The 27,946-nt window shown below is 43.5% G+C and overlaps 1 protein-coding gene across 3 annotated transcripts; it reads left to right on the top strand.

Annotated features, from left to right (window-relative positions):
• The first annotated feature begins 19 nt into the window (after positions 1-19).
• On the top strand, positions 20-27,669 carry LOC146197974 (protein lin-10-like). 3 transcript variants are annotated; one of them, XM_084593272.1, is made up of 10 exons: positions 21-251; positions 919-1,921; positions 7,381-7,421; positions 10,727-10,803; positions 10,891-10,933; positions 18,065-18,207; positions 19,960-20,046; positions 22,555-22,758; positions 23,538-24,155; positions 26,294-27,669. In XM_084593272.1, the coding sequence occupies exons 2-10, from the start codon at positions 942-944 to the stop codon at positions 26,363-26,365; spliced, it is 2,265 nt and encodes a 754-aa protein (XP_084449398.1). In that variant the 5' UTR covers positions 21-251; positions 919-941; the 3' UTR covers positions 26,366-27,669. The 3 variants fall into 3 exon arrangements, with proteins under 3 accessions (XP_084449401.1, XP_084449398.1, XP_084449399.1); XM_084593273.1 differs by lacking the exon at positions 21-251 and adding an exon at positions 350-479; XM_084593275.1 differs by lacking the exons at positions 10,727-10,803; positions 10,891-10,933 and having other exon boundaries at positions 20-251.
• The last annotated feature ends 277 nt before the right edge of the window (positions 27,670-27,946 follow it).

Raw genomic sequence — 27,946 nt, forward strand, 5'->3', positions numbered from 1 at the left:
ATCGTCTGCCACGTGACTAGTGGGGCGCTGTGTGCGAGGGTGCACTTGCAGCGCCCTGCGGTTATGGGTTCTTCGGTGTGGAAGCCGTGTATGTTCACAAGGGGACGTATAACGTCCTTGCCTAGACCCTGGCAGTCGTCGTGAAGCTTTGGTGAGGCCGCGCAAGGCCCCAGGACAAAGTTTGATCGCTCGCGTGTATCCATGCCTTCCGCCATAGCTCTGCTCTCAGGGGCTGTCTACCTCGGTGCTGGGTAAGCCTAATTCTTCAGCTGGTGCCGTCATGTAGTTTTCCGTGCTTGCGGATGTTTCGTAGCGCTGTGCACATACGCAGCTCTCAGAAACAGCTGTGGACTCTCCCCTCTGAATCTTCTTGAGGCAAACCTTGCGAAGTGGGTTCGCCAAAATGGGCTGGTGCGTTAACTGGCAGAGCTTACCTACGTCCACCGGTTCTTCCGCTCACCGAGCGCCCACGAATATGTGTAATTCTCTAAAACCTACAAATTTTGTAGCTCCAGAGTCTGTTTTCGTGATGCGTGCACACTTCAGTTTAGGTACACGGCATCGATAGCATACGCTAAGGTGCGGTGTCCTGTCGAGCGTGAATCATCTGCTTACGCCGATCGATTCTGAGCCGATGTAGTCGGGGTTCAACGCTACCAGCGTGGGTTGGGTCAGCTCGACCCTGTGCTTTTTTGGCTCTCCTCTAGCCTGTGATTTGTTGCGTGTGACGCGCCTTGCATAGGCCCACGTTGCTGCTCATGGCAGACATAGGAGTGTGCACCTAAGAGTGTTTGTATTTCGATCTTTCCTGAATTATTGCGCGGCTCTGAAGTGTTCGCACAATCTTCTCACGCTGCTTGCCGGCGCCGCTGTATCGGTTATGCAATCGGCGTTCTGAGCTGTCTCCGCTGGGTGCAGGAGGCTGAGGAGCCGTCTGCAACATGCATCCGTCGAGCGAAGCGAGCAGCGACACGGACGAAGTGGCGCGGCTCTTCCCCAAGTGCCGAGGTCGTCACGACGGCCACTCCCAAGACGACGACGATGAGGCGGATAGCTTGAACAACAACCATCACCCGATGGAGGACGGTTCCGTGGTGAGCGCCTACGACACGCCGTCGCGAATTGAGATCGCCGGCGGTCGGGAGATATTCTGCAAAAGCCGAAGCCGGCCCAAGCGGCGCCAGCGTGATGCAGCCGAAGCGTGGGAAGACGAGCCACTCGTGTACGAGGCACCTGTCAGTGGCGCCGAAGTATACGACGACATTGACGAGCGCTCCGCTCCTGCACGGATCATCGGTAACGTACCCATCGCTCAGTACGAAGGCTCACCGCGGCGCTATGGACCGCGGCCAGGCTACCCGCAGCGAGTGGCCGCCGACGCCCAGGAAACGGACGAAAATGCGGTGTGTGGAAGCTCTTACGTCGGGCAACGATTGGCGGGGGCCACGCCGAGTCCGCGCACCCCGCCGAGCCCTCGGCCCCCCAGTCCGCACATTGGCGGCAGTACGCCTACCGCCGTGAGCCCCGATCCAGGAAGTGCGGGAGGAGGAAGTCCCCGGAGACTGAGCCCACGGCCGCGGAGCAACAGTAGTACCGAAACCGGTGAACAAATGGATGAGCAGACGAGGAATCTGACGCTTTCGCCTGACGGCACGGACTGCGAGTCGGCTAGCGAGGCCATGTCACTAGCTGGATCAGCTGATGCGCCGCTCGCCATGCCCGTGCTTGAGGACGGCCTTTCTAGTGGCCATCTGTCAGACACGGAGGGATCTGTAACTGGAGGACCACCGCCCTCTTCGGACGATGTGGTCTCGGACGCCATCCGCGAAATTCAGCAGGCCATTCAGCATAGCAAGCGTCTGGCCCTGAAAAGCTGCGGTCCAGCAGAGAGGGGTGATGCGCCACCTGTCTGGGTGCCCAGGTATTGACTGTAGCAAACCCATATATCACCGTTAGAAAAAGATTATTTATGCCCTTGTCACACTAGCATTTCAATGGCATTCGAATTGAACTGCTTTTGCATCTTCTAATATCATTAATGGGTTGCTGCACAAGAACATTTCATGCCATCGATTCACATTTGCTATCTATAAATAGTTAAGGAAACTCATTCGACCTCAAACCCCAAAGGTATGCCTAGGCGCCAGTTACGCAGCAGAAACAGTATGGGAGGGGGATAAATAATTGAACAATGGGCACAGCATCAAAGATGAATTATACACTTTGAATTTTCTTAAAATAATATTGTGAAATTATTTGTGCCACAGGCTGTCATGGAAAGCTATTACTCTCGGTCCTGCAGTGGCCATTTCTCCATGTGCATGTATCTCGGGAAGTATTAAAGCTGTAACTGAGCACTTCCTCTTTTAGATGTCAAATCCATGCTTTGCACATCTTGGTGCATCTCTGTGCCATATATCAGCACTCTGCTGTGGCAGCCATATTGTATACATTGATTGGATCTGCCGAGTTTCTTACTGTTATGTAGCGGGAAAGCTGCCACCACCATACATGTGAGGCCACCATGGATGCTGTAAGCAATCTGGGTCACTGGGGCTGACAATTTCATCACAAACCTGTCACAAATCTATTATATACTGGTCATTTAGCCCCACTCCTATTGATCACTTCTGATTGCTAAAAGTAAGGTAACATACAATGTGCAAAGCACAATTTTCAGATTTTCTTTTTCTAGAGTTTTTAAAAACATTCTTTTTTTTTTTTTTTTTACAGTAATATATTGTTTGGAGTGTGTCAAGTTTCATTGCAACCAAACTGTAATAGTTAAAAATAAGATAACATGACATGCAAAGTGCAATTTTCAGATGATTTTCTCATGTTGACCAATGGGAGTAGGGCTAATGACAAGCTCTTGGCAATTTTTGTGATGTAATCATTTCATAACTCAGCTCCAGAACTATAAACTTTGGGCACAAAATATTGCAAGAACAAATGGCATTTTACAATCACATATTACCTAACAGCCTGCTTGCTATAAATTGCTTTGAATGAGTAGAAAAGCACATAAATTTAAACTTTGCCGAAAATGAGAGATGGCCTTCTGTCCCATTGGGCAAATATAGCACACCATCTAAACTGATTTTTTAATCTCAACAGGCACACTTTTCAGAGAATCTATATTTTAAAACATTATCTCTCAAACACTTTTCAGATTTTTTCATTGGTATTTTTGAGAGCAGAAATGGTTCCATTCGTGTCATATGCTATTGTGTTTTTTCCACTAAGATCTTTACACTTTACATACTATAATCATGTCTAGAAAGTCTGCATATGCCAAGGGTTGGCTCCCACTGTGTTCTGGTGTTGCATGTACAGACTTTTCAAAGAAAGAAAAAAGCTGACAGAAGGTTTAGCATAGCTAAGCGCAGGATATTGGGCAATGGTACTCTAGAATGCTTCACATGAGCTTGTGCATTCCTCAAGTCAAATTGTCGCTGACATTTTTCATCAGTCTCTCCAAACGCTTCACACTAGCTTGTGTCAAGTAATTATTGAGCGTGGCGCTAATCAGACAATCCAGACGAGCCCGGGCCAGCATCAAGGCTAACCTGGGCACAACTTTTTCAGACACGTGTAGGCTGCACTGTGACATGAGTTTGTCAGGGGCACCTATCACTTAAGCGGAAAAACAGGGCATTCGTAGAACACACTCACACAACCTGGAAGCCATATGGCCACACATTCAAAATGAATACCACCCATTCCACTCTCTAGTATAGCTTTGTCAGAAGTGGTGAAGTGGCCAACGAAGCTGATTTCTTTGCCTTGGCCTAAGTTCAAAACCAACTTGTGTCAAGTCTTTTTATTGCCGGCGCTCACTAAAGTTAGATCAGCTACTGGCATATATTAGGAAAATATGGGAATGCAGCCATAATATAACATGAAATTTGAAGCAGGAACCTGCCCTACCACAAGTAAGGGGCTGCTCTGTTCATGTTGGTATGTTTATTTCGACCTCAAAGGCCCCATTGAAGGGGTATTACATGAGGGAGTGGGTTACAGGGCATAATATTGCTTCGAGTGATGCTTTGAACATTGATGGGTCTGTATGGAGCACGACGTCGGCAGGCAAGTCATTCCAGTCTTTTGCTGTGCGAACGAAAAACGAATATAGATGCGCAGATGTGTGGGCTTGCGGAGGATGGGTTGTCTTTTCGTGGTTCGTGCGGCTGGAGATGCGGTATGCAGGGATGATAACAGATTCGTGCGAAAGATGATAATAGAATTTATGAAAAAGAGATAGTCTTGCGATGCTACGCCGGTTAGCTAAATTTGATAAATGAGCATTGTATTTTAGTTTCGTTACGCTTTCATGATAAGAATATGCAGAGAAGATGAATCTAGCGGCGCGGTTTTGTATTGCTTCTAGCGTGTTAGAAAGATTAAGTTGATTATTGTCCCAAATAGCGCATGCATATTCTAGTTTGGGCCGTACAAATGTTACATAGGCTAGTGATTTTAACGATGGTGGTGCTAGACGTAGTGTTCGCCGAAAATACCCCAGGACTCGATTTGCTTCCTTAGAAATTTGAGTTACGTGGTATGTCCACTTAAGATCATGTGTTAAGTGAAGGCCAAGGTATTTATATGTGGTTACTGCTGCAATTTCTGAATTAGCTATTAGGTACTTAAAAGGTGGTTCAGAGGGACGCCTGTGAAAAGAAAGTAAAGAAGTTTTTTTCACGTTAAGAGACATGAGCCATTTACTGCACCAAGTTAAAATGCGATCAATGTCAGATTGAAGAAGTTGGCGATCACTGTGAGTGATTATGGGACGGTACACAACACAATCGTCAGCAAATAGGCGTATGTTAGAGCATATGTCAGTTTGCAGGTAGTTTATATAGATAAGAAAAAGCAGGGGGCCCAGGACTGTGCCCTAGGGTACCCCAGATATAACAGAGGAGTGAGAAGAAGAGCATTTATTAGCGAGAACAAACTGTTGCCGGTTAGTTAGAAAGTTACGAAGCCAGTCAAGTACCAAGGAATTGAGATTAAGCCGTGAAAGTTTCAAAAAAAGCCGCCGGTGGGGAACTTTGTCAAACGCCTTTTCTGTATGCATGACATGTGGCTATTTCTGTCAGTAAATAGCAGCATGTCACCCGAAAGGCACTCCTTCATGCAATTCCGGCCACTGTCTGGCTTCGAAATCTACAGACAACATAACTCTCACTTGCCAAAGTACCTTGTGCTTCTAAAGATATAGTCTAAAGACTACTACTACTATCGCTCCTTTCACTGTGCGTGCGCAGCAGGCATCAGGTAATACAGTGTATCTGTGTTATAGCCCGTCTCGGCTATGTGAAAAGTCTCTATCAGGGACTTTTAACATAGCGCATACGTCTGTCGACACGCTTACTGTGGGTATTCCTGACCAGATTCACAAGTTTTACTCGCGACATGTCAAGCACTGTGGCATTTCCCACTGACTGGGACTTAGTTTATAGAACGTCGCCTCCATCAAAATAAAGCCGCCGGCTATCGGGTTCAAATCCAGATACTCTTGAGCATCTTAACCACTGTCTCACAATACCAGGACATCTGCACTAGTTTAAGGTTTCAATGAATTTCAAGGGTTTGAATGATTGTAGCTTCATTTAACCGTGTGAAATATCTTAATGCTAGCGTTTGAAACAATGACACAATTAACGAATAAAACTGCAGCGGCTATCGGGCTTCTTCACAGCACACAGCGATGGGTTGGGGGCGCATGATGACGTCATTGATAGCACCAGTATATCACTCGCATAGAGATGTTTGGTTTGAAGTAAAAGCAATGCTACCAAAAGTAAAACCCTAGAAACATTGCTTGGCAGAATTGGAAAAGGCACCACAGGATTTGAGCGAAGGTGATAAATATGAGGTATTACTGTTCTTGGCGTCATCGAGCTTCTCTGCAGTCCTTTAGTGCTTTGAGGAGAAGCTCGGGTTTTAATCGTCGATTACATCAGTTTTAATGCTAGCACAAAAGTACTTTGGATGCATTACCTACAGCTTGTATAGTATTGAATCCTTGATTTATGCTGAATTCTTGAAAAGTCATGCAGCTGCCCTTTAACACTTGCTGAGAATGAAAAACAGCCAGCGTGACAGCACTTAAATGCTACTGATGAACAAAGTGGCTAACATTTCTTAAAGGAGGCCTTTCGACCAATGGCACCGGAGTTAATACCTTTGCACTATTACAGCCAGTTGGCACGTTCTAGTGGATAAGGGATTAGCCGCAGTGTAATGAAAACTGCTCAATGTCATTGGGTGTGAAGACTGCTTTGGAAGGCTTTTACTGCTTGTTCTTGAGTTACGTCATGTGATCTTTCTTTTCCTTCATGCAAAGTGGCCATTTTTAACCTTCAGTGCCACTGCAAAGAGTCGGATGTTCACATAAGTGACTGCTTAGAGGCAGCTAGAGTTGTCATTTGCTTGGGTAGTAAATTTTACTGCATATTTCTTACCTTGCTCTTAAGGAGCACTAGGCCTTTGCTTTCTTGCCATATGCATGCATATTTGTAGTTTGGGTCTACTGTTTGAATCATGCTGCATAATTTTTTTTTTCCGTTCTCCTGCGTCAGTGGCTTTTGAGATTCCAATCCTTAAAATAGTTCGGCCTTGCACTGGCATTATCATTCAAGCTAAGGCTGCCACAGGAGACATTTGTGGCCCTATCTTGCTGCTTCTGTAGCAGTCGCATATTCTTCATTCTTCATAAGAAGAGTGTAGCATAGGGATGGGGTGCGAAAAAGGCAAAGTAATGGATGGGCACTAATAGTGCCCATCATATTGTTGCCTTTCGTTGTCCAGTCTCTTTGCTGCTTTCTTTCTTTTTCTTTCTTGAAATATGTCTGACTCGTTTACCTTATTCCTACCTTATTCATAGCAGTACATTATTTTAGTTTATGAAAGCTATCCTTAAAGAAAAAAAAAAAAAAGAGCTTAAGGGACCAAAAACTGTGTTTTGAGTAGCCAATGTTTTGGGTGCAACGAAAAAAATTTAGTGTGAGCAGAGTGCTTGGTTCCTTCATGAGAACTTCTCAAACAATGGATCCACCCATTTGTTTTTATATATGCCAAATTAATATTATAAAACCTTGTTTCTTTGCTCAGTTCTTATAATATGAGTCAAGATCTTTGAATTTTCATTTTAATCTCATTGCACAAAGAACACTCCAGGTGGTCTAAGCTTTCAGAGCCCTCCCTTATAGCCTGAATCGCTATTAACCAAACCAGAAATTGTTTTCAAATATATGTGACGACAGTCATTCACTCAGTGTCGTGGATGGAGTATTGTGTGACTTCGATAAGCTTAACTTTAGAGCACTCAAAAAGAGTTTTTAGTAAAGCGTTATTTGTAATTATTTGCAGGCTTTCACAGTCCACTCGAGAGGACCAAGCTCCTGATGATGGTAGGTTCATTCCCTTGATCTTGGCATTGTTTGCTTGGGCAGTTCTAAAATGCAGCCTAAGATTTTTTTCTTCTTTTTCTCTTTAAGAAAGTCACCAAAATTAGTTCTCCCTTGGCATACTATGCCTGTGAAAGCCAAGCCAGTGCTCCCGGCTCATGTTCTTGGCATGAGCTAGCTAGTGCTCTGACTTGCTTTGTTTTACAGTTGCATTTCCTAATGCACATGCATTGAAAGTAATGCTGTAATGGCAGCTAGTTGGTTTTCCATCATCAGGTAGGCGCGCTAAACATAACACAAGGACGATTCACAAAACAAGACGACACTGGTACGTGCACGAACTTTCAACTGTTTATTACATGTACTTCTCTCCTTATATATCGGTTCAGTTCAGTCGTGTCCGACTCTTCGTGACCCTATGGACCATATAACACCACGCTTTCTGGTCTCTCACTATCTTCCTAATATCACATAACTTCATCTGCAGCGCCTCGAGGATGCCATCTAACCATCGCGTTCGCTGCCTACCCCTTCTCCGGTGACCCTCAACCTTTCCCAACAACAAATCTTTCTCCAGCGACTCCTCTCTTCTCATCAGATGACCAAAGTAGCTGAGCTTTAACTTTAGAATTTGACCCTCCAATGAGCAGTCGGGGTTGATGGTCGACAATATCGACTGATTTGATCTTCTGGCAGTCCAAGGAACTCTCACGAGTCTCCGCCAGCACCAGAATTCAAACGCGTCAATTCTTCGGCGGTCAGCCTTCTTCACAGTCCAACTCTCGCATCCATACATCACAACTGGAAAGACCATAGCACGAGTTATAAGGATCTTGGTTGGCAGACTAATGTCTCTGCTCTTTACCAGGCGGTCAAGGCTAGCCGTGGCTCTCTTTCCCAGAAGCATGCGTCTCTTAATTTCATGGCTGCAGTCTCCTTCCGGGGCAATCTTGCAGCTCAGAAAAGAAAATCTATCACAGCTTCCACTTCTTGTCCCTTGATGCTCCAGGACTTGATAGGGCAAGATGCCATGATCTTTGTCTTTTTAATGTTCAGTTTAAGCCCAAACTTCTCACTCTCTTGTATGCGCATCAGAAGTCTCTTGAGTTCCACTTCACTTTCTGCTATTAAAGTGGTATCATCCGCATATCTAAGGTTGTTGATACATTTTCCAGCAATTTTCACTCCAGCTGAAGACTCGTCCAGACCAGCCTTCCTCATGATGCACTCAGCATATAGTTTAAATAGGCAGGGCGACAGTATAGAGCCTTGTCTCACTCCTTTCTCAATCGGAAACCAATCAGTAAGACCATGCCCAGTTCTGACTGTGGCCTCTTGCCGTTCATACAGGTTCCTGAGGAGACAGATGAGGTGATTTGGACCTCCCATCTCTTGGAGAGCTTGCCACAACCTTCTGTGATCTACGCAGTCAAACGCTTTCACATAATCAATAAAGCAGAAGTAGATGGGTTTCTGGAACTCTCTTGCTTTTTCCATGATCCAGCAAAGGTTGGCAATCTGGTCTCTAGTTCCTCTGCCCTTGCGAAACCCAGCATGCACGTCCGGAAGCTCCCGATCCACATACTGCTGCAGCCTACCTTGGAGGATTTTCAACATCACCTTGCTAGCATGCGAAATAAGCACGATCGTGCGGTAGTTGGAACAATCTTTGGCACTGCCTTTCTTTAGAATGGTAGAATGGGGATGTAAACTGACCTCCTCCAATCCTGTGGGCACTGCAGGGTTGTCCAAATTTGCTGACATAATGTCTATGTTAACAGCGTCGTCATGGTTGAGGTTTTGAAGCAACTCAGCTGGAATGCCATCAGTTTTGCTAGCTTTGTTCTTAGCAAGGCTGGCTAAGGCCTGTTCAACTTCACTCTTCAGGATGCCCGGCTCAAGATCAGTAATCACAACCGTCTTATGTTGGGTGTACAAAACGTGTACAAACACTTGTCAAATGCAAGTTTATAGGTGCAATTCATCAAACCGTAACCGGTGTAACACCGCTTTCCATCACACTGCCTGTTAACTACTGGATTTCTCTGCGCATCAGCGCTACCGACGGATCGCTTATGCATGCCGTGGGTCCGGCCCATGCCATTTCGTATGCTTCAAAGATTATTCTTTCACGCCGGTCTGTGAAATGTCCGATTATAGCAGTTTCTTTGAATCTTGGTATGCATTTTTTCTTTGTATGTGTGTATATACACAGGGTGTATGTGTGTATATAAGGAGAGAAGTACATGTAATAAACAGTTGAAAGTTCACGCACGTACCAGTCTTGTCTTGTTTTAGTAAATCTTCCTTGTGTTAAAATTTAGTGCACCTACCTGATGATGCACTGAAAACCCAATATGCACAAAATTTTGAGCTATGCACATGAACATTATTGCACTATGTCCACTGGATGTCTTACCTGTGAAAGATTGTCTGGTATACTGCTGCGAGGTACAGCCAATTCATTAATTTTTAAATTCTTATTGTCAGTTTCTATTTATGTCTCACGGGCTGCCTGTTTTTTACATCACATGTTATGATGTTTTGGGTTCTTATTTGTATTCAAGTATCGATTTCTTGCGTTTGCCTTATTTTTCATTATCAGACTCTTGTCACAGAGCATAAAGGAGTTGTTCCAAACTGGATTTTGCTTGCCGCAAACAGCCACGAATATTCAAACCCATGGCAGAGCGCACTAGTCAGTTGCTAGATTACCTAATTATTCCACCGCTGCAGCCTAATGTTGCACAGATTAAACAGCTACTCTCTCGCGTCATATGTCGTCATCTTCATCAGCTTCCATTTGTGTACAAGGCCAAGCAGGAGCCAAGCTGCACGTGCTAGCCAAAATCTGGATGCATGGCCGTATCCACTTGCACAGCCATACCACGGCGCAGGCACTCACAAATTTTTGGACTGCCCTACGTTGCTGCTGTAGAAAAGTGCAGGGATATAGAGCGAAATCTGCTGTCTGTGCTCCAGGCTTAGACCTAGGGCCTTCTACCGCTTCACATTTCGGTAGCAAATGCCAGTCAGCTCACCGTAATTAAGGCGTTAAGCCTCTAAGCTAAGAGCTACGAATCTTTTGGCAGTTTCTTGTTCCGAGCTCTGTAAACTATTGCTGTGCTGAAAATTGATAGTGTTCCTCTCTAACACTCGATTTGGTAGTGCCATTTTCTGATTGGCTTGTTTCTGTTAAAGCATCACTGTTCACAAATCACAGAGGAGAGAACAGCATGAGTTTCTACTGTGTGTGTGTGTGGTTTGCTGTGCACTAACCTGACCACCCATGCATGCTCCTGCCCTAGATTGTGACACTGATCAGGAAACTGACCGGCTTCTGGGAGCACAGCGGTCAGACGACCGGGGCTTCTTCGATGACAAGGTAATCTGTGTTGCGGGCACATCTTTCTCTTTCTTGTTCCTCTGGCTTGCTCTTGTGCATTGCTTGTGTCCCTTGTGGTTCCCACAGGCCCAGAATTCTGTGGGAAAAAAGAAAAACACCTCGAAGGAAGGTAAGTGGTACCGCTTATTCTTTGGCCATTTAGTGCTGTTCAAAGTGTGAAGGCTGTCTGCAGACAAAGTGAGCACTACACAGACTCATCACTCCTGTCTCGCTTGTGTTCGCCGCCATCTGGCTCTCCTGAGTGCAGGATATTCATTTAATAACGGGGTATGGTTCTGTTGGTGCAGTTAGTGAAGAATTACAGTTTTGGGTGTCAGGATTAATACTGTGGCCTGTACTCTGTTGCCACTACCTAAAGGGTCCTGTAATGCAAACCAAAGTGGATGTTTTTTGCAGAGTAGCAGTGCTGGCAAATCTGCAACTGTTTGGTGTCTCATGAGGCCCCTCTTGCATTCCATTTCCTCTGCACTGTCTTCATCTGCTTTTCTTGCCTTCACTCACTCACTGCTCTCTCTGTGCCTGGATCACCAACACTGTCACCTGTTTTTGGTGAGTTCTGCAAGTGCACTTGCCATTTTTTTCTTCTCCTGCCTTTGCATTGCAAAGCAATAAAAAAAAAAATCTACTTTGTTTTGCTGCATGCAAGGCTGCTGTGGCTAGCTTTTAAGCAACACTTGCTGTTGGGCTAGTTGGTTCAAATCCATATTTGGGAACACAGCGCAGAACAGGACGCAACAGGACGCAACTTTCGTTTTCTTGTGTTGCGTCCTGTTCCGCGCTGTGTTCCCAAATATGGCTAGCTTTTGCGCCAGTTCTCAGAACCAGGTGTGATCATATATGTTAATAGCATCTTGGTGACTTTCCCAATGAGATGGAGAAATGGCATCGGTAATATTTGGTAAAATTGTGGGAAAAATGCTGGTGTTGAGTAAGCTTCATGCATGATTTGGTTGGAATATTGTGATGTGCACCTGGTTGCGAACAGCATAGTCTTGCAAAAAAGCCTGGAAACTTTAACATGCATGATTTGTTGGTTGATTCTGCGCTTTTGCTCTCTTGCACGTTTGACATTTGTTGCTTTAGCTTTGATCTCGGCTATTGAGATGGTGTACTTTCCAGTGAATCGTTAACTTCTATTAGTGGCAGTGGCTTCAAAATGATTTCCTACTAAGCATTCATGTGCAGCAGACGCAGTACTACTTGTATCTGACTATTGTCTCAGGCCAAACAGATGCTGGCAATAGCTGCCACCACAATCCACAGCTCGCTACTCACGCTGCCTGCACAAACTTGGCCAGCAGTCTGCTGTCAGTCAACACTTTTAAGGCCCATTCACACTTGCGAGTCGCGAAGCGCATGCAACTGGCTGTCGCTTGCGACTACAAAGCTGCTCAGCTCTACCTATGTTCACACTTACAAGGGACGGCCGTCGGGTCGCTTTCCCGAATTGGTCTCGTTCAGAACAAGACTAATTCGGGAAAGCGACCCGTCTACCTGTTTTTGTCTGCTTACCATCAACGAGAAGTGAGATGTGGTACTAGCTTCTGTTCACTGCAGCTACGCTGCTGATTGATTTGCCATTTGCGGCCAGAAGTTGCAAGGCTGGAAAATTGAGCACCGTGCGACTGGTCTACAATTGTGGATTTTTGGCTGATGCGACCATTTGCGACAGTCGCTTTTCAGCCAGTACAGTTGCACAACTTCTGTGAGTGACAAGTCTGAGTGGGTCTTTATGCCTGGTTCATCTGGCTCTGCAGTCTTTTCACTCTTACAGCTCTATTACATTTTTTTGTCAGTTTTGGTTACCTGTTTCCAGTGCCTGTTTCTAAACGTTTGTCTTATTTTCGTTATACCAGTAAATTTGATTAATTTTTGAATGCTCACTAGTTTTTCTGTGTACTGTTTACGGAAGGACAACCAACATATTACAGCTGCCGACTCGATTTTTTTGAACCCGATGGGTCCCAAAAAGGGATCCGAATAAAGTCTACCAGTGCAAGAAATCCTTAACTTTTAAAGAAATAACTTTTCTGTGAAAAGAAAAATGGCTTTAAAATATTGCAAACATCGCTGCTGCCCATGTTTTCTTTATACGTAGAGTTGGCAGAGAGGAGTTGTAGCATAAGCGCGATCTGCTGCTGTGGTCTGCTTCCGTGCACCACCCAATGCACACACGCCTTTGTGATCGGATACTGCAGGCCACCAGGGTACACATGCTGACTGGCGCTGATGCTGCAGACATGCATAACTCGCTGAAGGCAATCTGCGCATGTGCACTGGCGCCCTGCGAAAGTGGATCGTGTTATATGCCATCTCTTCAGTGAAGCTGTCTCAGCAAATCATGCTTTCATTACATCTGCACTGCTTCACTTATGACTGCGACGTCATGCTGCGAATAAATGTGTGCGACGCAATAACATTCAGTTGTCATGGGTACCGAAAGTTGCAAAGACCACACAATAGAATCTATGACTGCGAAACCCCCCTTGATTTGCGGGCGGTGACGGCGTCAAAGCCGAGGCGGACGCTGCTCATGTTCCATTTTCTGTCCTATCGCGCACATTTTCTAGGCCGCCTCATTCACAACGAGAAGTGTGCCATTATTGCCACTGCTTCAGATGGCAACGTTGAACAATAGTCAAGCTAGTCCTCCTGAATGACTGAGTTTAAATTCAAAATGGTGCTTTTTATGGTTGCAAAGAGGTGGTTGGTGGTGACAGGGATGCCCACCCACGTCTGTGTCATGCCGAAAAAAATGAGCTTTCGGCCAGAAAATAATCTATTTTAGTCCTAAATATAAAAATTTTGGACTCCACAGAATCCAAAATATCGGTCGTGAAAATGTGGACGTTCCTTGGGGTGCGCGATGATTTCTGAATGAAGACCAAAATACTGCGCAAGTCCTAATTATTGGAGTCTGGAAAAATGGGTCAGCTACTATTCCATATTTGAGTACAGAGCGAACAAGTGGCGTGTATGCATTGACCGAAGCAGATTTAAGTAAGCACTTTAGCGAGTACAGAGCTACAAGAGCTTTATTTGCAATATATGTTACCTTTCTATTCCATGTTACGCTGGATGAAATTACGGTGCCAAGATATTTCCACTCTCTTAACAAACATATGTCCATGTTGATAATACGGGAAAAATCATAGGTACTCTTATTCATTGCAGTCATGCTAAATGTATTTTTTTTTATTCCTATTCGAATTGCCATCTGCCATGTTTGACACTATTGTGTCATATTTTCAGGCGCATTGTTTAAGGTTGTCTGGTCTTCACGGCACATTGTTTACTTGTAGATAATGCAGCCATCTGCAAATATCCTTAAGTTATAGAAAGAAGAAGGCAGACAGGAGGTGCCGACACAAGTTTTGTTTTGTCCTGTAAAATATGTTTCCTTCGTTTTCTGACAGTTGAAATGTATTCGAAAAATGTATATTAAGTCTGTGATGAGTTAATACAGATACATGTGCATTTCTTACATCAAAATGTTTTTAGACATAGCACCTGTCTATATTGTACATTCTTTTGCATACTTTTTTTCATTTGTTCTACATGTATATATATATATATATATATATATATATATATATATATATATATATATATATATATTGTGTGTGTGTGTAATAACATGAGTCTGTTGGCCATGATAATTGGGGGTAGGAGCCTTGTCAAGCTACTGCATTTGTAGCTCTTTGCTCCTACCCTAGCAATTCTTTTCTATTCATTAGGACAAAAAAATGCTGAATTAAGTTGATTTGACTTTAAAATGGGGCCTTGTGGGATGCGGGACAACACATTGCCACAGTCCAAAGAGTGACTTTTGTAGTGTATATATTGACATCAACCCGCAAGATAGCCTTTCAACACTTGGTAATGTTGTTTTCCCCAAGCTAATGAATAAGTTTCTGAAGGAACTTGGAATGGAAAACCCGATTGAACACTTTGTACAGGTCTGGTAATATTATATTGGTTTGAGCTGATTTGTTTGTTGGAAGCGCTAGGGCGTGCCTTTTTTTTTTTCAGATTGCATGCTTGCTGACTAGGGATTAAGTTACTTTTTTCTGCAAATGATGTAATGTGTTTAATATTTATATGTTCGAGGATTTTGTAGGTCGTACAGGTAAGCGAGATTGGCCAGTCAGTTTGATGCAATTCACTGCAACGAAAAACATCGAAACCTCAAACACTAGCCAGTAGGGTGCACTTTGCAATCAGCATGAAAGCAGTTCTGTGTATGTGCTCCCAACCAGAGTCTGATATTTTTGCTGCTAGCTGATGGCTTATCATTTCAGACCAAACTTGGCGCACGGTTTAATGCATGGTAATGAAATGAGATGATCACTAGTCGATATGACGCCTACCTCCTTAGATTGCTTCCATGCGATCTGGAGAGGTGCAAGTTACACTTATACCCCAGTCAAGCGTGCAAGTTAAAGTGCACTTCCACGAAGTGCACTTCGCAGCTTGAAAGAGACTTTACGCTACGCAGTGCTAAACGGGAAAGCGAAGTGCACTCGCATAAGCACTCGTTGGTACGAAACTAGCAACTGAAAAACATGTTTTAAAAAAGAAATTGGAACCTCCAAGCGCGAAGTTCAGGGAACTGCTTTTTAAAGTAGTAAAACATTTAAAAAATGCTTAAAATTTGATACCGGGCCATGATTCATAGACCCCTTATCAACGAACACCATGAACAATAACAACCGCCCCCTAACTGACAATGGCGTAGCCGCAGTGGCGCACCACTCATGATGTGGAAGTTGCGTACGCGGTTACATCACGTTTTTGTTATTTGATATTTTGCCCGTCACTATTATAAAACATTTCATCAAATGAAAATATGTACAAAACATGTAGAATCAACTTGTATACATATCTTATTACATAATACACTTGTGACAAAGAAATTTCTGCCCGCGAGGCTACGCACTCAGCCTTTGAAGTCTGTTTTGTGAACGCACTCCGACCTGAGTGCACACTAAGCGCACTCATGTTACGCTGTTTAGCAGCGATAGAGTGCACTTTTCGTAAGTGACACTCGCCGTAAGTGCACTTTATTTTGCCGCTTGACAGGGGTATTAGTATAGCTTCCACGTGGCAACTAAGGCTCTAGTGCACCAATGCATTCTACTAGCCCGTGTCTGCTGCTACTGTGCTGTTGGCTACAGAAGTTTACGGGACATGTGCCTTTGAAAAAAATATAGGTCCGCCTCGCCAGTCTTATTATACCGTTATCAAAAAATAAAGCATGCTCACCCCCCATACCTTGCCATATTTGAAGTAGTTGGATTATGTGATCGTGTTGAAATAACTTTTATTTTTTTGCACTCTCACATCCCTAAACTTTTTCGGCCAGTATTTCACCTATTTGTTGTAGTCCTGTGTGGCTTGTGTATATGAAGTCCCCATCCTTTTCTTTTTTTTCATTCCAGATGTCTAAACCATTCTTCTTTATTTTCCTTTTTTTTTTTTCCTCGGAAGCTCATGCTTTTCCCGTTATTTACTTTTCTCATATTTTTGACCCAAGTAAAATAAAAGTTTCTATGGCCATGCAGCACCTCGGTAAAAAAAGTAAATTGCACAAAAGTAGCGGAAAAAAGAGATGTGTGCTCTGTCCTGGCATCAAGTCTCCCTCTTTATCTACTTTTGCACAGTTTCATTACTTTCTTCCATTTCTTACTAAATATATTCTGCAGCCAGTCTACTTTGAATAACCATATATTTTCATAGCTATATTTGTTTATAATTTTGGAAATTTACTCTCTTTTGTGTTCCATAAACATAGACATACGTTGCTGTTTTGAGATGGATACGCTAAAACATAATAATGGCTAAAAGAGGAAACTTGCGTCATGGTTATTTTTCTTTCTCTCTATGCAACGTGTTGTGCAAATGCACGCATTCTGAAAAATGCTTTTTCCAGCTAAGCTGTTGAATCCCTGGAGCTGAAATTTTTCACAGGAACAGCGTTTAGTCAGCATTGTTTTTTTGTATTTAATTTGTTTGGGGTACTTTCCCTATTCTGTGAGAAGATATTCACATCGTATTTGCTGATGGGAAAGCAAAACAAGCCGCTGTTCCAGCAGTGGCACTGATGGCACCTTTCCTTCTTGTTCTGAGCTCAAAAATATTTACTGCAATGCACAGACAAGAATTATGGAGAGCTCTTAAGCTCCACCTTTAAAGTTATGGCATGATAGTGTAGACTACCAAGCCGTTTGAACGTGCCTCCATGGCCTAGGAATAACATGAATTCAGTGTCCAGGCAGGCTGATTCTGATGTTACCCTTTCATATGCAAGGAGAAGCTCGAGTTGCCAAACGTAACATCAGGAAACCCTATGTACAGTCGGCGCGTGGCCATGTTAGCTGCCAGCTACCACTTGCCATTGCCATGCTTATGATTTTTCGCTCACAACGCCAATGCTGGCAGACAGTGCCAGCGCCGGATTTTCGGTGTAACACTATCGAATTATAATTCTTCAGGTTTCGGGCAGGTTTGGTGATATTGATAGAGCATATAATAAAGCCCTTCAAACCTTCCGCAAAGCAGCTCCGCCTGCCTACCTTCGCACCTTTCCTTCTTGTTCTGAGCTCAAAAATATTTACTGCAATGCACAGACAAGAATTATGGGGAGCTCTTAAGCTCCACCTTTAAGGTTATGACATGATAGCGTAGACTGCCAAGCCATTTGAACGTGTCGCCATGGCCTAGAGATAACATGAATTCAAGTGTCCGGGCAGGTTTAAAGGTTTACCTGGGAGAAGCATTCTACAGGACGCATATAATGGCACAACAGACAATATTTGTGCTGCCCTACATGTAGTTTAGCTTGTTCCCTTGAATGCAGTACTCGTGGCCAAGTTTACGAAGCAACGTTTTGACATCGATAAGCTAAATAAATAAATAACAGGGCCTTGTGTGCAGCTGAATATCGAAAACTGTACCACTTTTATTATGCTGAAGCCTAACTCTGTGGATGCCTGTTTGTCGCGAGTTGTGCTTTGTTCTCGAGGAATTTCGGTGCAGTCTTTGGTGGAATGCATAGTTTTGGACATGGCACTGTTCTTATATCAAAAGTGTAGCGTTCAAAGCTGCTCATCGAAGCAAAGTCGAAAGGTCATGATGAAACCGAAAATTGATGCACCTTTTATCGAATTTGATTGCTCTCCTTTTGGTTTCCTACACTGACTGATGGCAAAGGGTACCCGCCCCTCTGCTGCTTTTGCAGTGCTGGTGCATGAACCGGCAGTGCTGATTGAAGGGGTGCTTTTCCGAGCCCGCTACCTGGGGTCAACGCAGCTTGTGTGTGAGGGGCAGCCCACCAAGGCCACCCGCATGATCCAGGCAGAGGAGGCCGTGTCGCGCATCAAGGTCTGCTCACAACCAGTTGTTCATTACGTTACTTTGCATAGCTGATGGCCCTCGTATCCTGGCATCTTTCATGCAGATACTTGTATTGCGTACCATGCTACATGTGGTAGCTTCTGTAGAGCTCTGAGTGCTTAGTTTTATTTACTAGTGAACAAATGACATGTTGCATACATGCTTATAATGGCAGTAGTACTTATCAAAGAAATCACCACAGTGCAGGCAGAAAAGGATGGACAAAGTGTTGAAAAGAATTTCGTAGATGGTGTATGTGTGTATGTGAAAAAAAAGCAACAAAGAACCATCACTGTTGCGCTGTCACCTTTTCAGCATATTAGCAGATTACCATTTTGAATTGGTGCTTATTTTAGAAATGTGCTGTGGCAGTTCTTTCAAGTTATCAGGTACTTTTTTGCTGTTTATTAAGTGGATTATTGATTGGGAGTTTGAAGCATAATTTTTCAGCAGGCAGCTTTCTTTGTAGCTTTCTTGCAGCAAGTTGTGTGGTAGTTCTAGCATTGCTAATCCAGCAAACTGAAAAGGTCACAGCTGGTTGTGCATTCCATATTTCATTCTTGAGCCATTGAGTTCTAGCTTTCAGAATGCATACCAGTCATCATTTTTAAGGTAATCATTCAAATAATTGTTCTCGTTTAACTTTTTCTTATAATAAAAGACTAAAGGCTCTTTAAAGGGTAGTCTGCGTCCCAGGAATAGGACAAGAGTGTTTTCCCACAGCTACTTCTTTTCACCTTTGACCATGCTTAATGGTGAACTTGTGGTAAAAAGAAAATGCATTGTATGTTGCTAACATTCTGTGAAGCACTGATAAGCATGGCCATTCCTAAGCCACGCTTAAACAAACATAATGCATTTGAAAGTAGACCAGGAAACTGCCTTTGATGAGAAGGAACATGAGGCTTACATGTACTGTGAAATGTCAATGCTTGTTAAAGAACCTCAGGCAGTCAAAATTATGTGGAGCCTTCCACTAAGACATTCGCATAGCCTGGGTCACTTTGGGACGTTAAGTGCTTATTAGCTCTGTTGCTACAGCACTTCATACAGCACATAATCATTGAGATCATTTAGGGTTGTCTCTTGCTGGTAGAGTGTGGCTGTTGTTTTTTTCTTCTTCTTTTTCGATCTGTATTCTAAATTAGCTTTGCAAACATAAATGGATTGGTTTAAGCAAAAGCTTCCACTATATTTATGACCTGTGTGTATTGACAGCTGTCAAAAAGAATTTTATTTTTCCTGCATATGGCACAAGAACTTGGAAAACCATAGTGAAGTTAAACCCAGATAGCAATTCAAGCTGATCATAAACATGCATTTTTCTTGGCGGCTGTAAACTTTGACTTCTTTTCTTTCACCGCTGCTTCGTGGAAATAGTCTCTGGTGAGTGCTGACAGTAAACGAAAGTCATTATGCTTGCCTCCTGTCTCTCTCTCCTTTATTTTGCATGTGTGATAGCTGCATGTCTCCCTTTTCTCTCCCTTTGCTTCTTCTTCATTGTTCTTAGCACTTTATAAAGGAGACAGTGTTTGCTATTCTTAGCCGACATTAGGTGATGGCAATCATATGGCCATATCCATTCATAGGTATAGTGTAATGCGCAGGTGTGTTTTTGTCTGCAGTAATTGTTGTGCAGAAAGCAAAGCAGCTTAGGTATTTGAACTGTATGTATGGCAGTCATTGAAGGATGCTTGTAGTAGATGTTGGGAAAATGGTTGTTTTGATGCTCTTGTGCAGGCGCCCGAAGGAGAAGCTCAGCCTAGTACAGAAGTGGATCTTTTCATCTCCACTGAAAAAATCATGGTGCTCAACACTGACCTCAAGGTAATCTTTCCACCACACCAAATTCATTTAGATGATTGGTTAAATTTGTAATTCATTTGCAAGACTTCACAAGTGTCAGTAACAGCACTGGAGTGTATAGGTGACAGCAGCATGCTTGTAAGTAAATTTCAGCTTACAACAGCTGCTAATATGAAGGCATGCGCAAATGATCAGTGGGCATTATTCTTTAAATCCTAGTCATTCAATGGAACTAGTGGTGATGATACTGTGAACATTGATAACTGTGCATTTTAATGTTGTTATTAAATATTGTAAGATGGCATGGGGCTTCCTTAGTTCTACAAATTTCTGAAACTTGAAATGCAATATGCTTGGTTACAGGCACATTTTTTTTAGTGCAGTTGTTTCATTATGTCAAGATGGCCACCGAATAGGGCCGAATAGGGGATAAAGAAAGGAGTATGTTAATTTTCTGGTAGCGGTAGCACCATGCAAAACTTAGTTTGCGTTATATTTATTTATACAGTTGAGCCGAGTTATAATGAGCCTGACAGTCACACGAATTTCATTTTTTGTATCCAAAGTTCATAGCAAGTGGAGTTACCTTATTCTAAGCAAAAAGATAAATGGCAAGTTCAACTATTGAAGTGGCATTTATTTCTTTATAAAATAGTGTGTGAACATCAGTCTTTTCAAAGCACACACTATCCAGCCACTTTTTAAGCTTTTGAGCGGCGTCGTATGCTCCTAGGCAAGACACTATCTGGGAACCAGGGGCTTTAGGAATGTGATAATAGCGATAACAATCGAGGCATTCACAGCATCCGGTTGTTGGTTTCCATCCACGCCTGTTTGTCTGCAGGGAAGCAGAGGAAAGGTTACCATAGCCCACATGCTCGCAGGATGTATGACGTTTCCTCAGCACACGCTGCCTTCATATGCCTGCTGTGCAGAGGGTAGAAGTCGAACTAGGCCAGCGACATACGCCATGGACTAGGGGGGCCAGCAAGGCTTACCTATCCAAACCTCAAATATGAGTGATAATTGTGCACCACTGGCCATGTGCGGCAGTTTCCCTTTCAACGCTGCTCCGTTTAACACATTACAAGCTTTGCTCAACAGTGGTATACACTCGCACTGCATGGCATGATAGCATCTAGGGGTGTGCTTTAGCACCAGTTAACTGCGGCTTTGATTCTGCCATTTTTGTTACTGTGAAAAGCCCTACTAGTTTATGTTGTGTCCACAGTAATTATGGGGGACACTCAAGCTCTGCCTTTAAGGGTATGACGCGACAGTGTAGGCTACCAGGCCACTTGCAAAGCCCCGCTCTAAGCTAGCCTTATGAACGTGCCCACTTGGCCTATGGATAACGTGTATGCAAGGGTTTTGGCAGGCTGACTCAGGTATCGATCATATCACCCTCCATTATGAAAAGAGAGGTCCGAGTTGACAGCTCCTGCTAAACATGTCTGCAAACCCTTGCATCCAGTTAGTGCTCGGCCATGTCAGCTGCCAGCTGCCGCCTTTCAGCGTCATGCTCATGATTTTTCACTCACAACACCAACCTTGGTGGAGAGCCGCCAACACCAGCTTTTCGGTGAACGAGGTCTTTAACACTGTCGCGTTAAAATGTGCCGCCGGATGTGACATCAACTGGTGACATCAGGGGTCAACCAAAAGTGAGCTGCGAGTCAGGTTATACAAAGTAGTTGTAATTGTTATCTAGTTATTACCCATTAATGATAATTAGTAACAAAGCTATAATAGTTATAAAAAAATAATAAATTATGATAATTGACAATAGTGATGATTTGCATCAACTCTCAAAGTAAGAAATCAAAATAAAATAATAAAAATAAATGAAAGGTAAAAAGTTAAAAATTTTAAAGTTTTGCAGCAGCGCTGATGCTTGCACATTCTCCCTATGCAGTTTCTGCAGTGACCTCTAAATTTTTGTTTTATGGTGGGTTGACACTTTGTTTGACCGGTGGGTTGCTGGATTTGGGAATTACTCCTCAGTCTCCGCCTTGGCGTGAAGCACACCTTTTGACTGCGCTGGCGAGTCTGCGGGCTCCCTCTTTTAATATAAACAAGCAGTGTGGCCATGTTTGTTCGTTTGATCCGAGACGCTGTGCCCTGATACATATTTTGACAGTGGCTGCACCCTTATTCGTTATAACTGTGGCCATTACAAATGGGCTCATGTGCATTTGTGTCTTCGAATGCAACAACTTGCAGCAATGATCCTTCAGCCTGCTGTGTTTATTTATCACCTGTTTATTTCTTGCAGTGCACTATGCAGCATTGTGTCGTGATTGTTATGCCGATTCCCTTTATCACCAACTCTAGGCTCATTTGTTTATAGAGCAAGACCTAGCTTCTAGAAGCTTTCTTAAAGGGTGTTTGGGTCCTTCTCAAGGACAACAACCATGTGAGAACCATCTTGTTCAGATTTCTGTCGTGATAAATAATTGTAGGAGAGAGAGGTAGGACATTTAATTGTTGTTGGAAGCACCTTTTGAAAGCTGATGCCTTGGCTTACAGGAGATCATGATGGACCATGCACTGCGGAGCATCTCCTATATTGCGGACATCGGGGACCTGGTAGTGCTAATGGCACGGAGGCGAACTCTGGAGGATGATGCGGGAGGCGGGAGTAAGCTGCGACGCACTCCAAAGATGGTCTGCCACGTGTTTGAGTCGGAAGAGGCCCAGTTCATTGCACAGTCCATTGGCCAAGCCTTTCAGGTTGAGATGTGCTTTGACTTGCATTTAGGTGCTAACTGAACAGTGTACTCCCAGATGAATAAATTACAGTGAAATTGTGGCACTCCATTGAAATCTGCTGAATAGCTTATTGTTGTGTGTTTGAATTCTTTTATATTGACGTGATATTCTTTTTCCTTGATTATGTGGCTAATGCTGCCTGTATGTTTCACTTATTTTTCACCATGATGGTGGTAAATAGTAGACATAAATGTGCTATGCTCCATTTATTCCTGAGTCACAATGCACATGTCTTCTGTTACCAAAAGCTTGGACCGTTTCTGAACCTAGCCATAGCAGCGGCATTTCTGTTCAGGCAGAATGTAAAAATGCTTGTTTAGTGAAAATTTTGTCTATGTTAAGAATTCTCAGGGTCCAAATTAATCCGTAGTTGTACATCAGGATGTGCAGATTAAGGGTTGACTGTATGTTCGTATAGGCCATGCTGTCTAAAAGCAAGCAAGCTTGTGCAACTATTACAGTAGTAGTTACTTTTTTTAATCTGCCAGCCAAATTCTCTTGCCTGTTGAGCCGTTATTTGCATGTTAAAAGGTTACATACATGTGTCTATAAACTGTCTGTTAGCATGGAACTTTAGAGTAGAGTTAGCAATGGTGGCTGAAATGTCCGTATTTCGAGTAATATTCATTTTTTGTTTAGTCAAGGTGGGAACAACATGCTCACATTTTGTTAGGGCTGCAGTATTCAGAAAAAGATGTCTTGGTTTTGTTTTACATGAAACATTGTTTGGTTTACTGCAGGTAGCATACATGGAGTTTCTCAAAGCAAATGGCATTGAGGACTCGTCGTTTGTCAAGGAGATGGACTACCAGGAGGTGCTCAACTCTCAGGAAATTTTTGGCAATGAGCTGGAAATGTTTGCCAAGAAAGAGCGTCAGAAAGAGGTGGTTGTGCCCAAGCACAAGGGTGAGATTCTGGGCATGGTAATTGTTGAGAGTGGCTGGGGCTCCATGCTGCCCACCGTGGTTGTGGCCAACATGGCACACAATGGTCCAGCTGCCCGCTGCTCACAGCTGAACATTGGCGATCAGATCATCGCCATCAATGGCGTCAGCCTTGTAGGCCTGCCCCTATCCACCTGCCAGGCATATGTCAAAAACACCAAGCACCAGAGTGTTGTGAAGCTCACAGTCGTGCCCTGTGCACCGGTCGTTGAAGTCAAGATCAAGCGCCCCGACACCAAATACCAGCTGGGCTTCAGTGTGCAGAATGGTGTAATTTGCAGCCTCCTCCGCGGTGGTATTGCGGAGCGCGGTGGTGTCAGGGTGGGACATCGCATCATTGAGATTAATGGACAGAGCGTCGTGGCTGTGCCTCATGAGAAAATTGTGAACCTGCTGGCAACATCAGTCGGAGAGGTAGGTCATGTTTTGTCTGCTGCTCTCAGGAGAGCACATGCAAATTTTTGTACATTTTGAACCTTGTTTAGACTTTTGCCCAACAGTTTTGTGTGATGTATTATTTTGCCTCAATGTTTTACTATAAAAACTGTGCAAGTTTGGCTTGATTCCTTTCTAATACAGTAAAAGCTTGTTAATTCTAACTTCATGTGACCAGAAGAAATCTGCAAATATTTGAATGGCCCTGAAAAATTGAATGGAACCACTTGAAATTGTGCTAAATTTATTTGGCGATAGACTCTGCCATTGTCACCTACTTTTAGACGACAACAGTGCGACTGTTTTTTCATTTCCACCACTGCTTTATTGCTTACATACTGTTGTGATCTTCGAAGCAAAAAGGAACTGTTCGAAAATGGTAATATTGTGAATAAGTCTCACTGTTGGCTGGGATCATGCCAACAGTGAGACTTACCCATGTTTATGAATTAATGAGGGACAAATTAACCAGCTTTTAGTTACAATTTCCGAAGGTCTTGGGCACAGAGAGCAGGCAGTTGCCACCTAGGCCACCACCTCCACTATTCTTCAGCAGTTCCAGCCACCGCACCTGTGATGGCACCTGTTTGATTTTTGCCCATTCTTCTATGGTTTTACATCTGCTCAACCCACCCATTTTGGAGGCGACACAGCCTCGTGACACTGCGACCCTCTCTTGGGGTGTTCCTTGAGCCAGGTGCTGGGCACCAGGCCACCCAATTGCGCAGCGCGTAGTTTGAATTATCCGTGGCAGAACTAGATATATAGACATCTATGGAGCTTGGTTGGACAAGGGAGTTTAGTTTGAACTATCTAGAAATTTGGATTATTGAGGCTTGAATTAACGAGCTTTGGCTGTATTAGTACATTTGGGCCTTTTCATTGCTGCTGATACACTAGAACCCCACTATAGTAAAAGCTCGGATATAGTAAAGTGAAACAGAAATCCCAGTTCATTATCCATAGACGACTGTACATTTCTTCCTCTTTATAGTAAAGATATTTTTGGTAAAAATCAGTTATAGTAAAGTGCGCCTGACTGCAGTGACGACTCCCACGATATGACATCGCCGCCCGCACACTACCCAGAATCGCGAGGCAAAGATTTTTAGTATTTGAAAACAGAAAAATAACACCGGGTGTTCTTTTAGGTGTCTTTACAACCAGGCTTAGCAGCATTCAGGAGAAACCTACTTTGCGAAAGCCTTGGAGCTGTGAGAGAAAGCACGCAGCACATATGAAAAAAAAAAAAAGAAAAAAAGCCTTCTGCAAACATGGAAAGGAGGTTGCGCGGTTCGTTCAGAAAGTAAAGGATAGTAAAATTGCAGCAAGAAATAGGTAAGGGGAAGGAACGGGTGAACATTCACAGCACTGCAGCATGAGGCAGCAGAGGCAAGAAGTGAAGGTGCCACACCTTGTGCACGGTCTTGCAGCACTTGACTGCCACGCTCATTTATAATTTATTGCCTTTTAAAAAACAAACAGCGAAAAGTGACATCGTGTTTATGCAAGGCTTTGGTTTTCACATGAAATCATACTTGATTGTATTCGTAGCTATGTTGTTCTCATGCTTAAAAGGTACTTCTACAAGATGTAAGAAATTTTCATAACTGAAAAAAATTGCAAGATATCCTGAGGGAAAGATAGAAGGTAATTCGAAGTTCTTTTTTTTTTTTTTTAATTAAGCAACAAGATGTGTTCAGTAAGTGCCCATTTTACTACCAGACAGCATCTTCAGGACCATGTCATCACCAACAACTGATATAGTAAAGATATTTGCTGGTCCCAGTGACTTTACTAGAAAGGGGTTCTACTGTATGACTATATCACGTTTGAGCACATTTAAGAACCCCAGGTGATCGAAATTTTCGGAGTCCTCTATTACGGTGTATCTCATAGCCTGAGTCGCTTTGGGACGTTAAACCCCACAAACCAAGCCAAACCAAGCCATGTTTGAAAAGCTGCTGCAGATATTTTTCAACTCAGCTTTACGCCAGCTATCAAGTTTAGCACTCTTTCTGGGGTGTCATCAATTAGTTGTACTGTGTAAAAATTGTATGTTTTCCTTGGTGGAAAATGCATTTACTATGTTGTGTTTCTGTTATTTCTCTTTGCAGATTCACATGAAGACGATGCCTACATCCATGTTCAGGTTGTTGACTGGTCAAGAAACCCCAATGTACATCTGAAAGGTGTTGTGAGGATGCAGTGGCCATGTGCTTGTCTGTTATAGTCCCTCATCTAGTCATGGTATTCCTCTTTACTGGAAGAGATTCGGCATGTGTTGGCATGCCTTTGCACTATGTTGGCAGTTTTGGGTTGAAAATAGTGGCCTGCAGCCCAGGAGAGTATGGCACTTCATTTTGCTGTGGGCTGCCTGTACTCTTGCAAAGAAATGTCATGGTGTGGCATGGTGCAGGTAGTTTGGCACAGCCTTGCTTGGGCTTCTGCACCGTAGCTTTTGTGACAGCACCACTCAGGGAGTGGTCAAGATGCTGCCATTACTTCACTCAGGCACAAATGTTTCTTCCCCACCAAGTTTGAGCTCCGTGTGGACAAGCCAGCAAGATGTGTGTTGGAAGTGACTGGGAGGGATTGCGAGCCACCTTATCATATGCTGGTGGCAATGGTGCACATGGTCTCACTAATGTTCCGCTTGCCTGATGGGACCACACAAGAAGTGCCAAGGGTACCTCATAAGATTGCAGTGAACGGCGTTGAAAAGTCCTTTTTGTGAAAATGTATCAGATATGTGGTAACCGTACTTAATGCATGGAAAGGCCTTGGGTCGAGGTGTCATCAAGCTTGTGAAGAACCCTCTTCAATAGTAAGCTGTGTTGGCAGAGCTGTGCGGGTTGCAGTGGTCTGGTATTGCATGTGCAGTGAGTGACAAATGCAGTTGACGTGCAGCGGACGCTAGCCAACTGTTGGAAGATGCTCTTTTGATCAGGTTGGCTCTGCAAGAGCTCAGGCCTCTCAAACTGACCCTCTTTGTTCTTTTTTTCTACCAAGCAAGTCGCATTGTGCCATGGCATCATCATGTTATTTAGCAACCAACTCATCTGCTAAGCCTTGGATGCATCTGGAGAGTGGTTTATGCAACTTCTGCATGATTCTTCCAGGGAATGTGTCTACTGAAAAAAAAATTCTCTTGAATGAAATGAAGTGTATGTTGAAGCAAGAGTTAGTACAGCGTGCATCTGCTGTGTGGACTGAAAACTCAGTGATGGAGGATGGAGCACTGGAATGTGTGTACTTTTGTGGAGAAATGGAAATCAATTTATTTATAGGAGAAGACAAAGTCTGCAGCCCTATACATTTTTTTGTCAAGTCAGTCATAGTTCCTAAGAGCTTGGCATCATGGGCTGTGAATATAAAGAGTAACAGAGGTTTTTGTCTATTCGCAGCCCACAAAGACTTGCGAGACATTTCTTCTCATAAAGTGGAATCTCTCGTCAACAATAAAAGAATGCTCGTGCTGTCTAAAAATGCCTTTTAGTGTGTTTTGTGTGGCACATTCATCATGCTTATTCTACGTTGAGTGCCATGTTCTGCTGGCAATATTAGTCGTGGCTTGTCTTCTTTTACATCTCAGAGAGCTAACTGGTGTAATTTGTGTACACACTGCAAAAAAAATGGGGGTATATAACTTGGGTGTTTGTGAATTGCCCTTCAAAGAAAACTGACCGCCTGCGATATGCAACCGGTAGAGCCTGCAATGTGCAAATAGCATGAGTAAATTAGAATCTTGTGAAGGGATGCTCTAATTT

This window comes from Amblyomma maculatum, chromosome 2 (genome assembly GCF_055883805.1).
Source record: "Amblyomma maculatum isolate TAMU_Amacu chromosome 2, ASM5588380v1, whole genome shotgun sequence".
In the NCBI taxonomy this organism is placed as follows: Eukaryota; Metazoa; Arthropoda; class Arachnida; order Ixodida; family Ixodidae; genus Amblyomma; species Amblyomma maculatum.

Excerpts from the sequence above, each read along its gene's own strand:
- LOC146197974 (XM_084593272.1), top strand. The coding sequence starts at position 942 with ATGCATCCGTCGAGCGAAGCGAGCAGCGACACGGACGAAGTGGCGCGG. Across the intron at positions 7,422-10,726 it reads GGACCAAGCTCCTGATGATG|ATTGTGACACTGATCAGGAA; the intron begins GTAGGTTCATTC and ends CTCCTGCCCTAG. Across the intron at positions 10,934-18,064 it reads GAAAAACACCTCGAAGGAAG|TGCTGGTGCATGAACCGGCA; the intron begins GTAAGTGGTACC and ends CTGCTTTTGCAG.